The 21347-nt window shown below is 34.7% G+C and overlaps 3 protein-coding genes and 1 pseudogene across 3 annotated transcripts; 1 reads left to right on the forward strand and 3 right to left on the reverse strand.

Moving 5' to 3' along the window:
• Window positions 1-3759: 3759 nt before the first annotated feature.
• Window positions 3760-4565, reverse strand: LOC18042060. The gene has a single exon (XM_006433375.2). The coding sequence runs from the start codon at window positions 4365-4367 to the stop codon at window positions 3849-3851; it is 519 nt and encodes a 172-aa protein (XP_006433438.1). The 5' UTR covers window positions 4368-4565; the 3' UTR covers window positions 3760-3848.
• Window positions 4566-4977: 412 nt separating this feature from the next.
• Window positions 4978-7468, forward strand: LOC18041170 (annotated as a pseudogene).
• A 1027-nt stretch (window positions 7469-8495) lies between these two features.
• On the reverse strand, window positions 8496-11878 carry LOC18042907 (bidirectional sugar transporter SWEET17). The gene is made up of 7 exons (XM_024183060.1): window positions 11588-11878; window positions 11463-11499; window positions 11117-11327; window positions 10757-10918; window positions 10429-10548; window positions 10139-10316; window positions 8496-9667 (listed from the first exon to the last, which is right to left on the reverse strand). The coding sequence occupies exons 1-6, from the start codon at window positions 11619-11621 to the stop codon at window positions 10149-10151; spliced, it is 732 nt and encodes a 243-aa protein (XP_024038828.1). The 5' UTR covers window positions 11622-11878; the 3' UTR covers window positions 8496-9667; window positions 10139-10148.
• Window positions 11879-14517: 2639 nt separating this feature from the next.
• LOC18042908 (probable carboxylesterase 15) lies at window positions 14518-16468 on the reverse strand. The gene is made up of 2 exons (XM_006433378.1): window positions 15801-16468; window positions 14518-14839 (listed from the first exon to the last, which is right to left on the reverse strand). Exons 1-2 carry the CDS (start codon window positions 16466-16468, stop codon window positions 14518-14520), a joined length of 990 nt encoding a protein of 329 aa, XP_006433441.1.
• Window positions 16469-21347: the final 4879 nt, after the last annotated feature.

The raw sequence follows: 21347 nt of genomic DNA on the forward strand, positions 1-21347 counted from the left end.
ACACAATCCGAAGATATTTATTTATTTATTTATGTGTATCATGTATTTGTGTACATGCATTTCAGATTCTGATCTTCAGCCGACCGCGTGGTTTGAAAGTCGTAGCCTTAATTTTAATTCACAAAAGAAAAAAACAGTGACGGCTATTCGGATAACTGTCATTTCTCCGAAGTACCTGCCAATATCATGCCGTCTATTGTGTCTGGTGTTATGACGAAATAATTGAAAACTATGATAAAAGATTTGAGATTGGTAACAAATAATAAGAGGGGTTGTACCAATAAATGTATATACCGAATGTACTGTAGTATTTGCTGTTGTAATTAATATGATAAAGTAATTGAAAGCCACGTTGGTTTTGGTAGGGCAGCCAATGCATGAACGAAATATCAGGAGCTGAGTCCATGATCTCCATTATTTTAGATACATGGATACCACACACACAAGCTCTGGCTTTCATTATTCAATTCAGGTGGATAATGTTTAACATGGCAAGGAATTAAAATAATAAAAAATTAGTTCGTTGTGAAAGGGTTAAAACTTGCGTCTGGATTCTTAAATGGAATCTGGGGTGTCGTTGTTTTGTGTTGACTGGGTTATAATAATGAAAGATTAGGTGATTTGATCGTCCATTTTCAGGTACTTGAGAATGTTGAATGGGATAATTTATGTTAAAATATTGAGTTGTTACTCTTATGATCTAACGTATTCAAATTGTGAGGTACAATACTTGTGGTACCATAGTTGAAATCTCAAGAATTTAGATATAGTACTCTAAGTGTACCGTACCTCATAGTAGGAAAAAAATTGTTAAATTATCAAAAAAAATTAATAAAATCTTATCATAAATGTATCTAGATTGTGGATTAGAATATTTTTGAAGCACCGTACTCGCAGTCTTAAACTTATACAATTTTCCTATAAAACTTAGACACAAAGGAATGAATAAAAAATTATCAGTCATATATTCTTAAATTGCATTATTATAAAAAAATACTACAATGTTCTCAAGTTATATTATTCATCTCCTTTTTTAAATTTACAATATGCATCATTCATCCACCAAATTATTAGTTTCTGTTAAAGTTGTGTTTGGATTGGTTGAGTTCAAATGAAATTTTGATGCATTGTGTCTGCAAGCACATTTAAAACATTCTCGAAATTGAGTCAACTTACTTACTTTTGGGATGCGATTTGTACACTCAACAACCCAAAATCCTGTTGTGTTTTGTTTTGTTTTTTTGGGTCTCTTCTTCAAATTCATTATTGTGAACACTAAAGATGCCTTCCTTTGACCAAATAAAATATTTGTATGTTAAATGGCAAGTTTTTGGTTAGGTAGCATAATGACTGGTTTTACACTTCTGCAACAAAATGGATAATTTCAATCGCAACTTATATTTGAACAGGTTATTTGATTAAACAAACTAACAGTAAAGAGTCAATAAAGACTTTGCAAAAATGATTCAAAAAGCATACCAAAGAATGAAATGCTGACTTTTATAAAGAGATTGAAGCTCATTACAGTACAGTTCAATTATATTATAAACGTGATCGTGTTTAGCATAGCTTCTATTAGATTTGTAGCTTTTGTTCTGAAATCTGGTACAGTATCAGAGTCCTTAATTTGATCAAGAAATTCAAGTCCTATCCTGGAGATCAAAATCCTTAAGGATGGCAATTCCAGAAGGCAGAAACTAAGGAGGATGTTTACGATGTTAACATTTTAGCCTAGAGATTAGCACAGTAATTTTCTTTTTTCCCCCCTGTGAATATATATGCTTATCGCAGGATTGGCAAGTTCAAGCTAAAAACTGATAGCTAGAAGTTTCAGTGATTTTCAGTTTCAACCAGTATCATTCCGAATGTCGTTTGCCCACGTGTTTAATTTGGTTGCCGACAGAATTTGGCAATAGCATACTGCTCATATTGGTTTCACGCTGATATTCTAAAAATGGAGTTTGATCTAGTGCGAGCTCTCATTGAGGGAGGTCTTCTGTGAGGCACACAGCCCCCCAGTGAGAGATCACCATACAGTCGCGCTAGATCAGATCTCTTCTGAAAATAATCGCCATGATGACGTGCACGCACAGGCAAGGTGAAAGAACTGCAATGGCCATCACATGATATACAGCAGACTCAAATTTATAGACATATCCCTCCAACAGCTTATTTGGAAGAACCAAGGCCAATAAAAACACCAAGAAATCCAATAGGGTAAGGATCAAATGGTGTAAGTGGGCTTTCTTCATCACCCAATTGAAAAATGTCAGCAAAGTTACACTTTTAAAAGGGCACACGTTTCCTTATGCATGCAGGCACTTTGTGTAGATAGGATTATAGGAAAGTGAACAGGTGAGGCCTTCATTTCCGCCAAAACAACCAAACAAAAATAAGAAAAAGAAATAACTTGTCCCCACGGCAAGGGCAAGAATCAACTTTAAGCTCAGCAATAATCGATAATCTGTTCTACACCTTTGCAATTTCTAAATTGTTCTCACCTTTTCAGAGGTAAGAAAAAGAAGAGGAATTTACAAAATCAAATATGTTTTGCCCAGTCTAGTTAACCTAAACGTGGAGTAAAATTTGGCAATAGGAGTTGATTCATGTCTAAAAATTGGAACACACGTTGACATCTATATTCTTCACAACTATTTGTTAAGCAATTATTTAATGAATTTTGAGGCACTGTCTGGTATTTGATGTGTTAAAAAGCTGTAGGACTCCAGCAAAAACAAGTCTAGAATCTGCTGCAGAACCAGTGTTTTTCAGTTATTTCCAGAAAGTAGATTCAGAATGAGGCTCCACGAACATGAATGTCAACGGTATAAAGTTACAACAGTTAAAAGAAGCTACTCTTTTAAAAAAATTGATATTACTTCTAAGAACGACCATACAAAGTTTATCTTTTTGTTTCAAATGAAACTCTAGCATGAGTTAAGCCTTTTTCTTGCATTCTTCCCAGAGGATACATCTCAGCTACTCATCAGACATTGAGAAGGTGTAAAAAACAGAATACCATTCAGACAGAAAAGACACAACAATACCCATCACATGTTCATCCTTAAAAACATCAACAATCAGAAACAAACACACCCCAAGGCTACAACGACAGATTCAGACTAATAGCATGCGAGGAACTTTCAATTGTCTCCAAGTCATTCTGTTTGCATTCCTCTCTTTAACACTTTATCACTAAGACGTTACCCATATCAAGTCTACTAATGAAATTGGTGAATTGAGGTCCTACTTTTGATTAACTTAAATACAAAGGCTTTACCATTTGTCTACTCTGAACTGTTTAGTAAAGCCTTCTAACTTCATCACTAAGACATTACCCATATCAAGTCTACTTGAGCTTAGCTAAACAGTTCAGAGTAGACAAAGGGTAAAGCCTTTGTATTTAAGTTAATCAAAAGTAGGACCTCAGTTCTCCAATTTCATTACTTTCCCCATTTCTCTTGAAATCAAATGAAAATTAGTGAAAAAATTTAGAGAATGCAATCATGCATAGTTTTACCAATGAGCAACAAACGAACCGAACACCAGTTTAACCAGACTTCTTTTGTAATGATATAGGCAATAACTTTAATCACAAATTAAGCTGCCCTGAAAACTCTCCCCATGTTGCTTAAACTATTTCATCCGTTTCTGACTATAACTGAGTATTGTTAAAGTGCCAACATTTAGCCAGGAGAAACCACGAAACTAACACACACAAGAGAAATAATTGCATAAACAATAACAAATTTATCAAAATATGCTAATCCCATTCCCATTAATGACAATTAAACACAAATCCATAATTCAGTATCCCAACAAAACAATTAAACTATCCAAATTCATTACTATGAGGAAGAGACTAATAGATTTGTCCTAATCTTCCTTATATTCTCACCATAGCAATTCAACCCACACCCACACTGAGGACACTCTTCAAAATTAACAACAGGAAAGTCAGCACCAGTAATCCCAACAGAGAAATCAAGTGTATCGCCGTGTCTAGAGACCTCAACAATATCAACCCACATGAAGAAAAGCTTCACACTCACACCCTCTAAGCTCGAAAGCTTGCCTTTTGTGATGTACCCTTTAATGGTTGGCTCGTACTTGAGTTGATATGATCCTTCAAGAGAGAAACTGCAGGAGCCATTAAAGTATGCAGAGAATTTACCTGTTGATGATTCAAGATCATAGCCAGTGACCCCTTTGGGGAGAATCCCAATGGGGAAGTTGAAGGATTTCAGAACTTCATAGGCTGTTGGTTCCTCGGCAAAAGACGGTGTTACTGTGATTAAAAGAATTAAAAGGCAGAGAATTTGTGGGAAAAAATTGAATCGTCCGGAGAAAAATGAATCAAAAACCATTTTTTTCTCCTCTGTATCTATGTTTGTCTCTTTTGTCTGGTAATTGCCTGTTTGATCTTCTTTCCTTCTATATTTTGTATTGCAACACCGAATGGTAGTTGGAACTTGGAACGAACGGGCTTGCTCTACATCTGCTGCTGTGTTGTTAATTCCGATTCGTGTGCGAGTAAATTGGACCGAGCTGGGCCTGCTAGGGCCAACGGACTTTAAATGGGTATATATAACAAAATTGGAATTCTGTGGCACCAATTGATATCCGTCGATGAGTCCACAGTACGTAGTAAGAATTTAAAAAGATCATCTACGTAGAACGTTAAATTATCATTCGAAGTTTTCTGATCTATCTCAACTTTTAAAAATCATTGTATTACGTTAGGATTTAACTTCTCTCATTAAATTGAATTTGAGAAAAGTTAAAATCACGAGAAAATTCTAACCTTTTAAGACTGCAACTAGCAAAAAGCAACCGAAAGTTAACGTGTTTCGTCACCATTGGGCGAACACTATATATAAAACTGCACCTTCGTATTCGCTGCACTTGAAAGCAGAGAAAGCACGGCAAACACTTCATAAAAACAACAGAAACAAACACAGAGAAAAAGCAAAAACAATGAAGGTCAAGAACAAAGCATTAGCCATTATGCTCTTCTTTGCTTTAGTTAAGATGGGTTCTTACTATATCTTCTTTTGTTTTGCTAAGAAACCCTCTCTCATTCTATTTGGTTTTGTTTTTGCTCTGTCTTTTTATTTTTATTGTTTTGTTTTGGTTGAACTTTGCTTAAACTTTCTTTTTTTAAAAAAAATCTTGTAAAATTCTCGTTAGCATTAGCTGCCGTTGATGATACAACGAACTCGTTAGCATTAGCTGCGGTGCATGGTACAACGAACGCAGTGATTGGTATTGATATGGGGACTACATATTCTCGTGTGGGTCTATATAGAGACGGTCATGTGGAGATTATAGCGAACGATCAAGGGAACAGATTCACCCCATCATGGATTGCATTCACTGATACTGAGCGTCTGATTGGAGAAGCTGCAAAAAATCAAGCGGCTCTCGACCCAGAGCGTACCATCTTTGATGTTAAGCGCCTCATTGGAAAAAGGTAAGTGACGCTCTCTGTTTTCTCTGTTCTGTTTGTCTGATTTTACGATAGTTGGGGTGTGTTTAGATGCGCGTTTTTGCTGCATCCAGATGTGGATTTAAAGAATAAAAAATGAACTTGTGTTTCCATGTTAGCGCATGTTTATAACGGCTGTATAAAGCTGTTTTAAGTAATACTCTCGAAATGGCTCTCCTTCTCGAAAAGCACTTTTAACACACTTGTATTCGGCTTTGTGCTTTTGGTTTGGTTATGATCCTGTAGGTTTGATGATCCTGAGGTGCAAAGAGACATAAAGTTCTTGCCTTATAAGGTTGTGAACAAAGATGGCAAACCTTATGTTCAAGTGAACGTGAAAGGAGAGACTAAGGTATTTAGCCCTGAGGAGATCAGTGCTATGATACTGCAAAAGATGAAGGAGACAGCTGAGACATTCTTGGGGATGAAAATTAAAAATGCTGTCCTTACCGTTCCAGGTATATATTCAATTTCTATGTGAATAATTTAACATTCTTTTTCTGTTTGCATATCTTGTAGTCTAATATATGGGTGTCTTTTAGCTTATTTCAATGATGCACAAAGGCAGGCAACGAAGGATGCAGGCATCATAGCCGGACTCAATGTGGCTCAGATAATCAATGAGCCTGCAGCTGCAGCTATTTCCCATGGTCTAGACAAGAAAGGGGGAGAGAGGAACATTTTGGTTTTTGATCTTGGTGGTGGTACATTTGATGTTAGTATCTTGACTCTTGATAATGGTGTGTTTAAGGTTCTTGCCTCTAGTGGAGACACTCACCTGGGAGGAGAGGACTTTGATCATAGAGTCATGGACTATTTCATTAAGTTGATTAAGAAGAAGTACAGCAAAGATGTTAGGAAGGATAACAAGGCTCTTGGGAAACTTCGAAAGGAATGTGAGAGGGCCAAGAGAGCTTTGAGTGGCCAGCAGCAAGTTAGAGTTGAGATTGAGTCACTTTTTGATGGTGTTGATTTCTCGGAGCCATTGACAAGAGCAAGATTTGAAGAGTTGAACCTGGATTTATTTAAGAAGGTTATGAGGCCAGTGAAGAAGGCACTGGAAGATGCTGGATTGAAGAAAACTGATATTCATGAGATTGTACTTGTCGGAGGAAGTACTCGAATCCCTAGGATTCAGCAATTGTTGAAGAATTTCTTCGATGGGAAGGAGCCCAGCAAGGGTATCAATCCAGATGAAGCTATTGCACGGGGTGCAGCAGTTCGGGGTAGAATTCTTAACGGTGAATGGGGTGAAGGTACAGCATCCAGCACACAATTTCTGTATCAGTATCCATTGATTAAATTATGTAAGTATACAGAATGCATGATGGGGTTGGGCTTTTTGTTTGTTACAGGCCATATTTTGCTGCTCCCTGCAACTCCCTTGAGTCTTGGTATTGAAACTGTGGGTGGTGTTATGACTGAGCTGATTCCCTTGTGGACTATTATGATCATGCCCACAAAGAAATCTCATGTTTTCACCACTTGCCAAGACCAACAAGCACGGTGACTATCAAGGTATAACAAAGGGTTAAATACGTGGCTAAAATGATGCTGCATATTCATTCTAATTCGTTCTACTTTTGGACTAACATATTCTTGAAAAATTCAGGTGTATGAAGGTGAAAGAAGCTTGACAAAGGATTGTCGCGAGCTTGGAAGATTCGATCTATCTGGCATTCCACCTGCTCCAAGGTAAATTACATTTCAATATTCTATCTCTACACGCATTTGATATGTTGGGAGATTCTGGATCTTTATGCATGTTCTAAATGTTGTTGCAGGGGAGTGCCTCAAATTGAGGTCACATTTGAGCTTCATGCCGATGGTATCCTACATGTGGCAGCTGAAGACAAGGCAGCCAAGAATAAACATTCCATCACCTTAACCAACATGTGGCAGCTCAGCCAAGAGATTGATAGGATGGTGAAGGAGGCTGAGGAATTTGCAGAGAGGGAGAGGGTTGAAAAGAAACTATAACTATAAAAATTAACTAATAAGTACAATTTTTAAATAATAAATTTGACAAAATTAGTAAAGATAGAATAAATATTTTATCATACAAGTGTAAAATATAATCAGTTTAAGTCCCTCATATTACATAGTATGTAAAATGAATTCGGTTGTTCTAATCCTTTATATATGAGGAGAAATAATTAAATAACTTGTGAATTGGATTCGTATTTTTATTTTTGCAATTATAATCCTTTATCTATTTAATAGGGATACAAAGATTTTTTTTTTTTGATTACATGAGACTATTGCTCAGATTACAACTCATATTACATGAGAATATAACTGATATGTACAAATCAGACTATAACTGGGATCAACATACATCAAAGCTAATGGAGCGCTGCCCAGATTTTAACCCTCTCAAATATTCAAGGGATGTCTACTTCTCGCACGGGGGCAAGATAGCAGACTGCCTTCACTCAATTTTATTTGAGGAAGGAAACACCCCCACATGCATTGTGGGGGTTCGAACTGCTGCTCTCCAAGCAGCTCTCACCACTCGGCCAAAGGCCGAGTGGCTAGGGATACAAAGATTTAAGTAACTTGTAAAGGTTGTTTATGTGATGTGAAATTAGAATCAAAACTTTATCTTTGATGTTTTATATCTTGATTTAATGCGATAATTAGGTTATGTGCAAATAATAATGATTTACCATTTGTGAATCGTGTACAATACACACACTTGTGCAAATTTGAACCATTCTTTTTTCATTTTTTTGAATACAAAATTTTGAACAATTCTAGTATAAATATGATAGTCAATGTTTAAGCATACGTTGACAACATAAATATTGTCAATATTTACATATCAATAGCATAAAGATAGTTAATATTTACATGCCAATAATATAAAGATGGTCAATATTTACATGCTAATAACACAAAAGATAATATTTATATTGCATAATATAAAGATAGTCAATATTACATACCAAATAAATTTACTGCCGGTAGTAAGTGTTTAATATATATATATATATATACACACACTTATCACTAAGAAATCTACTTTATAACTCATTATCTACTTTATATTATATCACACTCTTATCCTTATCTAAATGGAATCTCTCTTGTACACATGTGAAGCACTCATACAATTATTACATACATTATTATCACCATCGATTCCACTGCGGGGTCCACTATGCTTCCGCCTACAGTCCCGAGTTGCCACTTGTTGGCGTGCTTCTTCCCGATAGACCTGCTCCTCTTTCTTCTAACAGGATTTCCATTCTGTCAGCAAGTTCTTGCCAATCCGTGTCCTCTGGTTGTGGGTCCAGCTTTGGTTGTGGCCATTGTTCTAGGTCCAACCAGTTAGCTATCTCTTCAAGCTCTCCTCACCACCTGTCGATCTCAGGGGTTCTCCATGGATACCCTTCTTGCTCTCTTCGATGGCCCATGAGGTATTCTCTGTACCTCTCCTGCATGTCCTCCTCCCCTTCATTGTCATTGTGGAGTCTCGCGTCCGGGCTTCATGGATCTGCTGAGGCCTATTGGAGTTGTAAAGTAGATTCCTTAGTGATAATGATTAAACACAAAGAGTTCGTAGAACCAATGGTCAAGGTGGTAGAGCACAACCATTCGTTGCTGTGAAGCATCCTGTCCACATGGAGTCGATGTATTCACATGAAGATGGGTTTTGAGTTGGCACTTGCCTGTATGGTAGCGACACGAAGTACTGTTCTCGAGCCCAAAATTGGTTTGAGAGCTTATAGACATTAGACTCGCTCCAAGACCCTCTGACATGCTACTGCAGACCAAGCAAGCGTAAGAAGGAGGGAGGCTCCTTCTTGAAATTATGGTAACCGGTCTGGATAAGAAATCGGCTACAGTGTACCTATATATATATATATATTAAGTAATAAAATGTATTAAAAGGATAAAGAATTATCAACATTAAATCACTGTATAGGCACAAATAGAAAAAAGTATCAGGCCTTTGATTATAGGCTTAATGGCCACAAGAATCAAAATGGCTTCTGTAATTGATTACATAAAAATTTACCACCGGCAAACTCACTTTATTCCTAGTGTCCAAAATTAATTACGAATGAGAAATTATCATTCAAGGGCACAAAATGAGAGGATATTATTGCAACTCTTTTGCAGCAGTGAGTTAAGGCCCCATAACTTGTTCACTCTTTAGTCAAATGAGTATTAATTAAGGAAAATTATCATTTGTATACCTTTAGTTTACTCCATTATAAAAAATACTACAACATTTTGAGGGTGTATCAATCGTCCACCCTAAATTGATAAAATGTATCAGTCGACCACCAAACCGTTAATTGCCGTTTAAATATGATGACGTCAGAAGGGTAATCTGGTCTTTTCATATAATATAAGTGATAATTTAAGAGTATACAAGTGATAATTTAAGGGTATACAAGTGATAAAAAGAGAATTTAAGGATATACAAGTGATAATTTTCAAGGGTAAAATCATCAATTCACTGTAATTCTGTTAACTTTCAAACGGCAACTAACGGTTTGGTGGTCAGCTGATACATTTTGTCAACTAAGAGTGGACGATTGATATACCCTCAAAATGTTATAATATTTTTGATATCAGAACAAATGTAGAACAAATATAGAGTATACGAATGATAATCTTTCATTAAGGGAAATTAAAATTAATTATATTAGCCTTCACGCTTTTCAGGATTGTCAGCCGAAATAAGGCGCTCGTGTTGCCATCCATCCTCCAAAGCATCATCTGAAATTTTCATTGACGACGACTTTGGCTTCCAATACATCGCATAAAGCACTAATTGAGCCGTGCCAAGAATAAATCCACTCCCATTTGGTATCTGCGATTGGGTATTTTATTAGTAATAATTAAATATAAAATAGAATGTATCCTGTCTTTTTTATTCTGATAATTAATTAACATATTGACAATATAATAATATGGGAACTTACTCCAATGAAAAGGTCTTTTGTGAGCACAGCATAGACTGTCCAAACTGCCCCATTTATGAATAGGATAAATGAGAGAAGAAATGGCATGTACTCCACACTCTTTGTCGCCACCACTGTTTTCTGCATTTTCATTTCCAAGGTTAAAGCCACTACTATTTTATGAAATGGAGAAAATTTTTGTATATATTAATCAGAAATAATGATAAAAGAATTGTATAGAAACGTAAATGCAAATGTAAGTTTTCGTGTATACATATAGATAAGTTGAGTAATTTTTTTTTCAAAAAAAAAAAAAAAATTATATATATAGAGACAGCAATCTTCTCACCATGGCTGAAAGAGGTGAACTATAGGCGACCATACTGAAGCACAAAGACAAGAAACCCGAGACCTTGATTTGCACATCCCTGTCGAAAAATATTTGAGTGACCAACACTGTTGTGCCGGGAAACACCACATCGCAAACACCAGCAAGTACGGCAGTTCTACCCTAATAAAATTCATCGGAAATTAATCAAACGTTTATTCGTATATAATTTCTTCCAAAGAGTTTGACCGAAAAGTTTTCAAACAGTTTTATTTGGTTAGCCAACTCATTGATTGAGTTTGAATCTCGGACGACGCAACGGGCTGAATAATTCAATTTGAGCTTACAATACTATCGGAAACATTAAAAACTGAAACTTACCCTCATCATCGGAGGAGCAAAAATGAGAAATATAATGACATAAATAATCTCCAGGGCGGCTCCAAAACCATTAACAGAGGCCACAAGCACACTGTTGGGCTTCACAATTCCATACCAAACCCAAAAGTATGCATTCAGTAATTTGCTTATATAAGGAATGCTCTCAAATTCCTCCGTTGATCTACGCTGTACTATGTGCCAAAACGTTTTCCTGAAAAACATATATATATTACGTGCATATGAAATCAATCAATTAATTGTTTTTGCTTAAAGCCTAAAAGCTTAAAAGCACAAAAGTGAAGTAAGTAATTTTTTATTTTTAAATTTTTTTAATAGAATCACTTACGCAGGAGAAAGATAAACCAGGCCGGTGGTTAAGTTGCCTGAAAGCAGACAAAATGAAGAAATATATAAAAAAAAAAAAACATAAATTTGCTCATCAATGCTATGTGTGGCTAATTTGATGATTACCTAGAAGCCCAAAAATGAAATTCAAGCTTGCCATGCTGAGAAATAAGATTGCTTCCAATTTACAACAAAGAGATCTAGATAGCTTGGAAAGCTTTTTGGCTTAGTAGAGACTGTACGGTTGACTTGTAAAAGTTTTAATAATAGTAAAAGATTCCCAAAGAGAACAAGAGAGACGGAGATTTGCAGATGCAATTAATATTGGATTAAAATCCGATCCAAATTGAATGGGAGCCGATGCCCACACGATTTAAGAATATGGCCTTCTTGGTCCCCATGGTCCCTGTCGTTTTTCTAAATGGTGCCTTCATAAAATGACAAGGAGATCATTTTCATCGTTGCCAAATGCTTTTTGTATTTGAAAAGATGAAAAAAAGGAAAGTAAAAAAAAAAAAAAAAGAAGAACAAATATGATCATGATTGAAAGCGATCAACACGAACGTTCAATAATTGGCCATTCAATCCATCTTGTATTGGATGAGGGATTTGAATAACTAAAAGGAAAAAAAAAAGAGTGAAAATATAAAAATTTCAGAAGAAATTAAATTAGAAAACATATGAAAATCAAGCTTACACTCTCAACCAGACCAAAATTATAAAAGATATCACATTGAACTGCAGTTATACTACACTTATACTATATCAATAAAATATTATGTGCGTAACTGCATTGAATATGAGACTGTATTGAGGATATAGCTAGCTGTAATTGCCTGATTGGTTGGATTTTGAATGCGCCGACCCGTCAAAATGCAAAATGACCGGTCATATAATTTCTACAGCTACCTATCCAGCAAGTTCTGTAGACTCCTCTTGTATATCCACCCATTTCTCTGTGTGTGTATCTATCTATCTACCTATATATATAAAAAAAATTCCAATTTAGAATTTTAAAATGCGGAAAATGCCAAAAAAATATATAAATCGTTCGATTTGTGTGTTTTAAGTTTTTTAAATCTCACGGTTTTAAAGTTTTACTGAACTTTTACCGCACTTTAAAATTTCAGACCAGAAATAGATAATATAGAAAAAATTTTCAATCTAAAATAAAGTTTAGGATTAAAGTCCAGTAACGGATTTATAATATATTGTAATTGATGTTTAATCCCAGATTTGATAAGTAATAAACACACACATATAAAACAAAAAAAAGGTGTTCATTGGAGGTTAAAATAATATCAGCTGACTAGAGTTTATATATTTGGGTTAATTAGGATAGTTCTCTGTAGCACTAGTTTCGTGGTGTGATGAATTAAATACAATGAAAATGATCTACGATTGTCACCCAAACATAAATAAAATAACGGGGAAAGTTGTAGCCCCGCTTTTGCGTCAAATTTGCAAGCTAATAAGTTATTTATAACTGTACAACTTTCCCATTATAACCGTACCGATGTGTCAAATAATTATTTATCGGAGGTTGTTATGTTACATAATTATGTAATATACATAATTATGCAGCAACCGTTGGATTTTTATCCAACAGTTATGAAAATAATATGATTTTTTTATCTCATATTTTCACAACCGTTGGATACTGTTACATAATCATGTATGTTACGTGATTATATAACATAACAAAAACCTTATTTATCTTATCATTTCATTGCTACATATCCTAATTTTTTTATGTATGAGAGGTATGTATTTGTCAAATAGAAAAGCTGCACCATAATTTTTCTTCTGGTACAAGAACTAATTAATTAAGGACAAAACATTGTTAATATATGTTAATATTAGTATTAAAAACAAGCTTAACAGTCTTTGTTCGTTGAAATGTAATGATCTAATTATTTTAAAGTCTAATGGATTCAGACATAAGTAGCAGTGTAGCACTACATTGTGTCCACAGGGTTTTTAAACTTAGCCTATTATTAATTTAAAACACTAAAAAAGTCCTTTTTAAAATTTAAAAATATCAAAAATATCACATATTAATATTTTGTGGCTTTATGAGTTTTAGGCTTTTCACGTTTAAATGATAAAAAATAGTAAAAATTCCTCAAAATTTTAATTAGTCCAAATCACTCCTTCCTCTCATTCAGTCCTCTTCCTCCATTTCTTCAAGCTTTTACACACTGAGAAATATATTGCTGTTCTCTTTATTGTTTAGTAAATTTGCTATTTCAATCCAAATGTACGGCTTTTTCCTTATTTGGTATTTGTCAAATGGTGTTAATTCGAAGGAACATTATAGAATTTACTAATGATTAAGAAGGAAATTTAATTAAGTTTAATAGTATGTTTATTAATATATTTTATTAGATTATTTAATGTCAAGTTGTGTTCCCATTATGTTTCATCAGCTAAAAAACAACATTATATAGTGCATTTCTAGTGCCATTATTGATCTACATGGATAAATACCATTATTTTTCTAAATATTGCGATCAAGGGCGGAGGTCATATAAAACTAAAGGGTGTCATGGCCCCTGCAGAATTTTAAAAAAGTTTAGGATTTTTTTATAAAATATGAAAAGTTAATGTAAAATGTCTATATTGGCCCCTGCACAATTAATGTATAAAATTTATATATTAGATAATATTATAATTTTACTATTAAGCCCACTAATGATAGCATCAAAATAATAGGAAACAAATCAACCAAACCCACTAAAACCCACTAAATCACTAATATATAATAACAAAAAAATTGGAATTTTAAATTTGACCCCCTTAGAATTTTCTCTTGAGCTTCGCCCTTGATTGCGATTATTGAAATTTTTAAAATTATATTGTATTTTAAATATGTCTCAAATTAAATAATTCCTAAACTCTTATTATAGATATTATTATTTGAATTTTAGCCCCAATTAAATTAAATTTCTAGCACGGCCACTAAACTTAGAGGGAGGAGAGTACTGTGGGAGGCAAGAACCCAGCACAAGAGAGGATTCTAGTTGTGTGTGTGTGTGTGTGTATAGTTTTCTTGATCAACGCAACATCATTAATTTTCTATTATCAGCCATAAAGCCTTTGATGAATTGGATCACTCTCTGTGCAGCGGCTGGCAATGGGTGATCTGTGAAGTAACCATGCTGCTCTTCTTCAAGCTCCACATACTCTATTTTCTTTCCCATCTCTTTCAATTTTCTCGCATAATTCTCCACCCTATCCCTCAAAATCTCATTGCCGCCGACCACCACGACGAGCGGATCAAGGTCCACTGTGGCAAGGCTAGGGCTCGAGGGGCCAAATGGGTTCACCAGAGGATGGTCTTGAGTAGCTCCGGTGGGAACTGAGAGCCTCCAAAACCTATATATTAAGCTCCGGTAGGACAATATTAAGGATTAAAATTTTTACCGCAAATTATATAAAATTCGAAGGACAACGACAAAAGAGCTGAATCTGATTAATAACTATTTTCAATGGATCATGCTTAATTGCTTACTGATTCAGATATATATGATTTGAGCCTGATGAGGATATTATTTAAATCCGTTATCAAAGACGATTATTTAATGGAATATAATTCTCTTTTGAACTTTTAAAAATCTTGTGTCACTTTAAATAAAATTCACTTAAGAGAAGTATCACGATAAGAGGATCCTGATCTTTAATTAAAATAAAGTTTAAGATAGTGACCCTACGTAATTATGCGAACAAATGCCATTGATGCAACAACATATTATCTTGTTGCGATCATATATGTAATAAGGACAATACAACATCAAAGATATGGAGGATGAGGAAAATATAAATTTGATCATCTTATGTGTGTGAAAATAAAACGGGTAAGACAGATCATGAAACATATAATACTCCCAACGACTAGAGTGGACTCAATACAAAAATAGGTAATGTTTCATGTTAGCTAGATGCATAATTTTAATTTGGACCGTAAATACAAGAACATTTTTTTTTTTGTTTAAGTATCTAAAGAAATTAAATTCTCTACCCATTTTTATGTAAGACCATGAGAGTAAAGTTTGACTCTCAAGTTTCTTATACCATCACAACAATTTTTAGTGGTAGGAACAATTCACCAAAGACTTATTCTAATTAATGATACTATTACGTAAAAAGGAAAATCTTCAGAAAATAATTACTTAACATAAAGTTTAGATAGGATTTAATTTCTTGTCGTGGTCATTCTCAATTAACCAACTTGTGACATAAGAGGTCATCCGTACAATACTATATATATTCAAAACTTTCTTGTAAAATTAATCAAATGTTTATAAATATACAACCATAAATTATTGATAGTGGGTACCTGTCATACATCCCCAAGGTCCAAATTCCATCAATAGGCCTCTCTTCCTCAGACCTAGTTCTCTCACACCCACCAAAGAACGGAGACATTAACACATAACCCCGGACCCTGACTGGAGCTAGCTCGACCGAGCCGGGCCCGAACCGGACAGCCAAATGGTGGGCAAGGTTACCCCCAGAAGAATAACCCAACACAAATACCCGGTCAAAGTCAACTTCACCTAACCACGTATCCATTACATTTGCATGCATTATGGCTTGACCTTGAAGCCATTTTAGGGCACAACATGCATCTTCTAAAGCCGCAGGCAGCCTATGCTCCGGCCCTAGGCGGTAGTCGGGCTCAATGACAGCGGCTTGAAGGATGCTGGCGAGGCGGACGCAGATGTTATGGTTGTTGGGGAACGTGCGGGAGCCGAAGCAGAAGCCTCCGCCGTGAAAGTAAAAGACAATAGGGAGTTTTGTTGAAGAATTAACTATGGATGTAGGTTTGTAGAGACGAAGACGAAGATCAATGTTTTCGTTGAAAATAAGGTCTTTGTAGAGGATTGAATTGTCGTTGATAAAAGGAACGTCGAAAGAAATATTTGGGGATCGTGAAATGGAGCCATCGCTATAGAGTTTGAGGAGGCCAAAGCATTCTTCTACTACTTGAGGAAGTGAACCCATTTGATCCCTCTCTCTTTTATTAACGAATTGTGTTAGGGTTTGTGAGTTGGCAATATAGTGCCTATGAGAGTCATATTATATAGAGAAGAATACAAGGATTATGCTGGATAAAGTATTTGGTAGTCAATGACGGAGTTTTAGTGCAGACATTATGATCATTTAAAATGCGAATTTGAAATTAGAATATATTTTGTAATTCAAAATACGTGTGCATATATATAATGTTTATTGTTTAACTAGAGTTAGTCGGAGTAGTCTAGCCTCGCAACTACAACTGAGAATTGCATATTAATTAATATAAATTTACGACCAAATTTTAAGTAGCTATAATAGCATTGTAGCAATAATCTAATTGATCAATTTAGTATATTAGAAATTATACTAGTACATTTTTCGCTAGTTACATTAATTTAGGTAGAGCCACAAAAAAGGGGACAAATTCAAATTAATTTTTTAACACTACTCTTCAATATTCGAATTCCATGACCAGCTACCGACCATACTCCTAAGGGCAAAGCAGCTAGTTTGATGACCGTGTCTCGTTTCTATCTTTCCAGATTTTTTTTTACGGGAAAAGTTTTTCTCATGACTGGCGTTCACTAGACTCTTATTATAGGATATCGAATCGATGGTCACCCACTTGGTTACAATAACATTTTTTTAATCAAATAAAAAAAGTAATAAAATCGGATTTTGATTGAACATCAGTTATATTGTATAATTTGGTCTAGAGAGGACTTACTGTTCCCTTGCATAATTGCATACGTGTTTGAAGTTTGAATGAGAAAGCGTAGTCGTGATGAATATCCAGTAAGATTCATGTGATTTGATTTATTAAGTTATATATTGTCATAGCCGCCACCACACAATTTCGTATAATTCTGAGATTGCTTAACGTCTACATAGTGATTTGGAAAAAAAAAGAGTCGCTTAATTTTATAGTTATCTGTAAATAATGTTGATATTAAATAGTGCAACTCTTATTTATTGAAATCAAATAGTGTCATATGATAATATTATTCATCATAAAATAAATATTGTCCCTTAGTAAATAGATCGTTGTTCGTCAAAAAATTGAAAGACTCAATAGTACAAGAACAGACTCTACGTCTTAAACTCTAGGTTCAATAAAAGTAATTATTATGACTTAATTCTTCATTCATTAGGATTTACGTACCCCATCGAAGCAATTAAGAACTTTAAATTGGAGTAATAATAGTATTATTAGGGTTCCGCTATGTTGGAACCACTCTAAGGTAGAACATATATTCATAACAATTTAATTAAAGTTATAACGTGTCTTTATTATTTATCACTTTATGTATGTAACTGTAATTTATACTCTACCTTAGAGCAGCTCTAAGGTAACCATTCCCATATTATTAATATCTATTGAACAATCAAAACTATTTCCACATCTCTTTTAAATATATAGTTCCGACAATTCACCGTCAAAGACGAAATCAAACAATTATTATATTGGAGCATAATTTTCAATTGAAAAGGAACAAAGAGGAAATTAAGGCAGATGACTATTAGTCTATAAAGATCAACAAGTTCCTATTTTGTCTGTTGTAATTTATTTATTTATTTATGTTTTTTTTAACAACCCATTAATAATCTATTGTTGAACCGAGCCAATTAAGAAAATATGATTGGAGATTTAATTTCCTTACAGATAGATATGTGACTAATTTATATTTATGATAATCAAGTTAATGAGCTAGCAACGAGCTAGCTAACGTGTCAATCTAATCTAAATCTACAAGATTTTCCCAGGTCACCGTGCTTTATTATTATTCCAGTACTGGTCATAAGATCTTCGGCTCTGGACTACCGTTATTCGGATCACTCTTTCTTACATGCATGTAAGATAGGAATTGCCCCGTTATTCACTTTTACAATTAATTAATTAATGTGTTTGTACGGGATATTTTAGGATGCAGTCGCTGCTCATCTGTCATCTCGATGAAAGATGAGGTGATAATGTTGAAAAACAATTCAACCACGTTCACTTGTGTGAAAGGATATTAAACTCATAATCTTTGCTTTAAAAACTCATCTCAAGTATTAGAATCTTGACCCAATCCAACCTATGAGTCTATAATCTCTCTATTACATATTTTAATTGTAATAGAGAGATTAAGTGTTATTAAAATTAAAGCCACCACTCTGTCCCTCTTCTCTATAATCTCTCTATTACATATTTTATACTTCTCACTCTGTCACTCATCTTCAAGGTTTAACCAGTCTCTCGTAGTCCATACAAAAAAAACTTGACCCTTTTTATTTTCTTATTGGAATTTGGAGTATTTTCAGAAGACCAAAAGAATATCACATTAAAATTCAATAAAAATTACAAAGAAGACATATTTCATGCTACATAAATCACTGTACAAGTAGTTCAAGATACACAGATAACAAAAATGATACATGTACTGAGATGTCGTTAGACATAATCTACTGAAACTTTTTTTTTTTTTTTTTTTGGTTGGATTATGAACTGTCAATCAATTCGGGCAATGGACTGTCGTCCGCCCATCACTCAGTTTGAGAACAAACAGGCTTGGTGGGCGATGATCCATCGTCCGATTTTAGATTGATTTTAACGAAAAATATTAATTTTGATAATTTTAATAGACCGAATTTCGGTAAATTTGTCAGTACTGAGTAACCCGATCTTTGAATTAGTATAAGAATATATTTACTGCGCATGATCACTGAAAATATAAGAAGGAAACAAACTAAAGGGTAACCTGATGGCATAATGATGGCACTTATATACGGCGGCCATCGTATACTGAATGTACTCACAGAGCGAGACACCCCCACGACACAGGTTATTATTTCAAATTGTAAATAAAAAGGAAACGACGCAGGTCACGCAGCTTTCCGGTTTCTACGAAAGACTCTTTTAGGACAATTGTGGCACTTGTTGCACATTTTGATCTTGAGTTATATCAGATGGATGTTAAGACTGCTTTTCTTAATGGTGACATTGAGGAAACAATTTATATGGTACAACTAGAAACCTTTGTGTTGGGAGACCCAAAAAAAATGGTTTATAAGCTAACCAAATCCATCTATGGGCTCAAACAAGCTTCTCGTCAGTGATACTCTAAGTTTCATCAAATAATTATCTCATATGGTTTTGAGGCAAATGTTATTGATGAATGTGTGTATCATAAGTTCAGTGGGAGTAAACACATATTCCTGGTTTTATATGTTGATAACATATTGCTTGCCACAAATGATATAGGCATACTACACGACACCAAGAGTTTTCTATCAAAACATTTTGAGATGAAAGATCTTGGTGATGCCTCATTTGTTTTAGGAATCGAGATACATCAAGATCGTTCTCGGGGTATTCTGGGATTGTCACAAAGGAACTATATCGATAAAGTTTTGAAGAGGTTTGGCATGCAAAATAGTAAACCATGTGACACCCCTGTCGCCAAAAGAGATAAATTCAGCCTTAGTCAATGCCCTAAGACCAATCTTGAAATCCAGAAAATGGAGAAGATTCCTTACTCTTCAGCTATACGGAGTCTTATGTATGCTCAAGTATGTACGCGTCCAGATATTGCGTTCATAGTTGGCATGTTGGGCAAATATTTGAGCAATCCCAGGATGGATCATTGGAAAGCAGCCAAACGGGTTATGAGGTACTTACAGAGAACAAATGAGCATATGCTCACATATAGGAGGTCGGATTAGTTAGAGATCATTGGGTATTCCGACTCTGATTTTGCTGGATGCCAAGACAGCAGAAGATCCACATCAGGCTATATTTACCTATTGGCTGGTGGAGCAATTTCTTGGATTCACTACGAATCACCATGGATTCAGGTATGCTTCCGCTTTCGTATTTCTCAGTAATTTAATCTGGATGTTATGAAGATTTAGGGGATAACAGATGTGTCTTCCCAAACTTTCCTCCCCCGTTTTCCCTTTGCTGGTCCTACATATAAGCCAATTAACAGCAACAAAATAGCAATAAACTTAACCAAAGAATTAACATTCCTGACTCGTAGAAAATTATATAACACGTAACTAATGGAGGATGTAAGTCGCACGTGGTGAATGATGCTTGACCCAACAGAGGAAGACACTCAAAAGAATCAAGCAAATAGTTCTAATAGTTAGACATGCAAACCCATCATCAGAGTAAGGAGTCCGTAATATTAAAAGAGAAATGTCAAAACTAAATAGCTCATATAATGGATCTGAAATTTAAAATCTAGTATCCATGCTCCACGCCAACCTGGTCTGCCTCTATTGGAGGTTCTTCGGAATATGTCAGCCCACCAATAAAGTACTAAGAGAATGTGCCATCACTCAATAAGTTACAGCCTAAACATTTAATAAACAGTTTGTGGAATGCTTTGAGCTAATGTTCAATTTTTCAAATCCCGGTGCTACACATTAGGATGACCACAAGAAATTGTCACATTACTTTTGTGTTAATACTACCAAAAGAAAAGAAAAGATTTAAAGGAAACAGAAAAACAGAAGCTGTTTAAAATTAACTTTCATGGCATCAAAGTGTAGAACAAACTCAAAATGCGGCTAAACAAGTTTAATGCAGCAAACAAGAGAAACAATGTTGTGACATCTGACTACACTAAAATAAGGGTAATTACAAAATATGCAAACAAAAGCATAGCAATGAATGACTAATAACATTTACTGTTTTAAGGCTATAAAAAACAATGTCTATGCCTAAGGTCAAATGTACTCTCACAGAAATCTCAAAATCATTTGCTAAATGCCAATACAGCTAAAAATAGAATACTACAAAATTAAAAGGTAAATTTTTTAAATTGACTATCTGCTCGGCTTCTCTGGTCCAGTATGAGCAGGTAAATTTCTGACC

This window comes from Citrus clementina, unplaced genomic scaffold (assembly GCF_000493195.1).
Source record: "Citrus clementina cultivar Clemenules unplaced genomic scaffold, Citrus_clementina_v1.0 scaffold_5, whole genome shotgun sequence".
In the NCBI taxonomy this organism is placed as follows: domain Eukaryota; kingdom Viridiplantae; phylum Streptophyta; class Magnoliopsida; order Sapindales; family Rutaceae; genus Citrus; species Citrus x clementina.

Bases quoted from the DNA above. Each gene is read 5' to 3' on its own strand.
- LOC18042060 (XM_006433375.2), bottom strand. From the start codon at position 4,367: ATGGTTTTTGATTCATTTTTCTCCGGACGATTCAATTTTTTCCCACAA.
- LOC18042907 (XM_024183060.1), bottom strand. From the start codon at position 11,621: ATGGCAAGCTTGAATTTCATTTTTGGGCTTCTAG. The intron at 11,328-11,462 runs GTAAGTGATTCT...TATGTTTTTCAG, and splicing joins CTGGTTTATCTTTCTCCTGC to GAAAACGTTTTGGCACATAG. The intron at 10,549-10,756 runs GTGAGAAGATTG...ATGAAAATGCAG, and splicing joins GTTCACCTCTTTCAGCCATG to AAAACAGTGGTGGCGACAAA.
- LOC18042908 (XM_006433378.1), bottom strand. From the start codon at position 16,468: ATGGGTTCACTTCCTCAAGTAGTAGAAGAATGCTTTGGCCTCCTCAAA. The intron at 14,840-15,800 runs GTACCCACTATC...CTTAATATATAG, and splicing joins ACCTTGGGGATGTATGACAG to GTTTTGGAGGCTCTCAGTTC.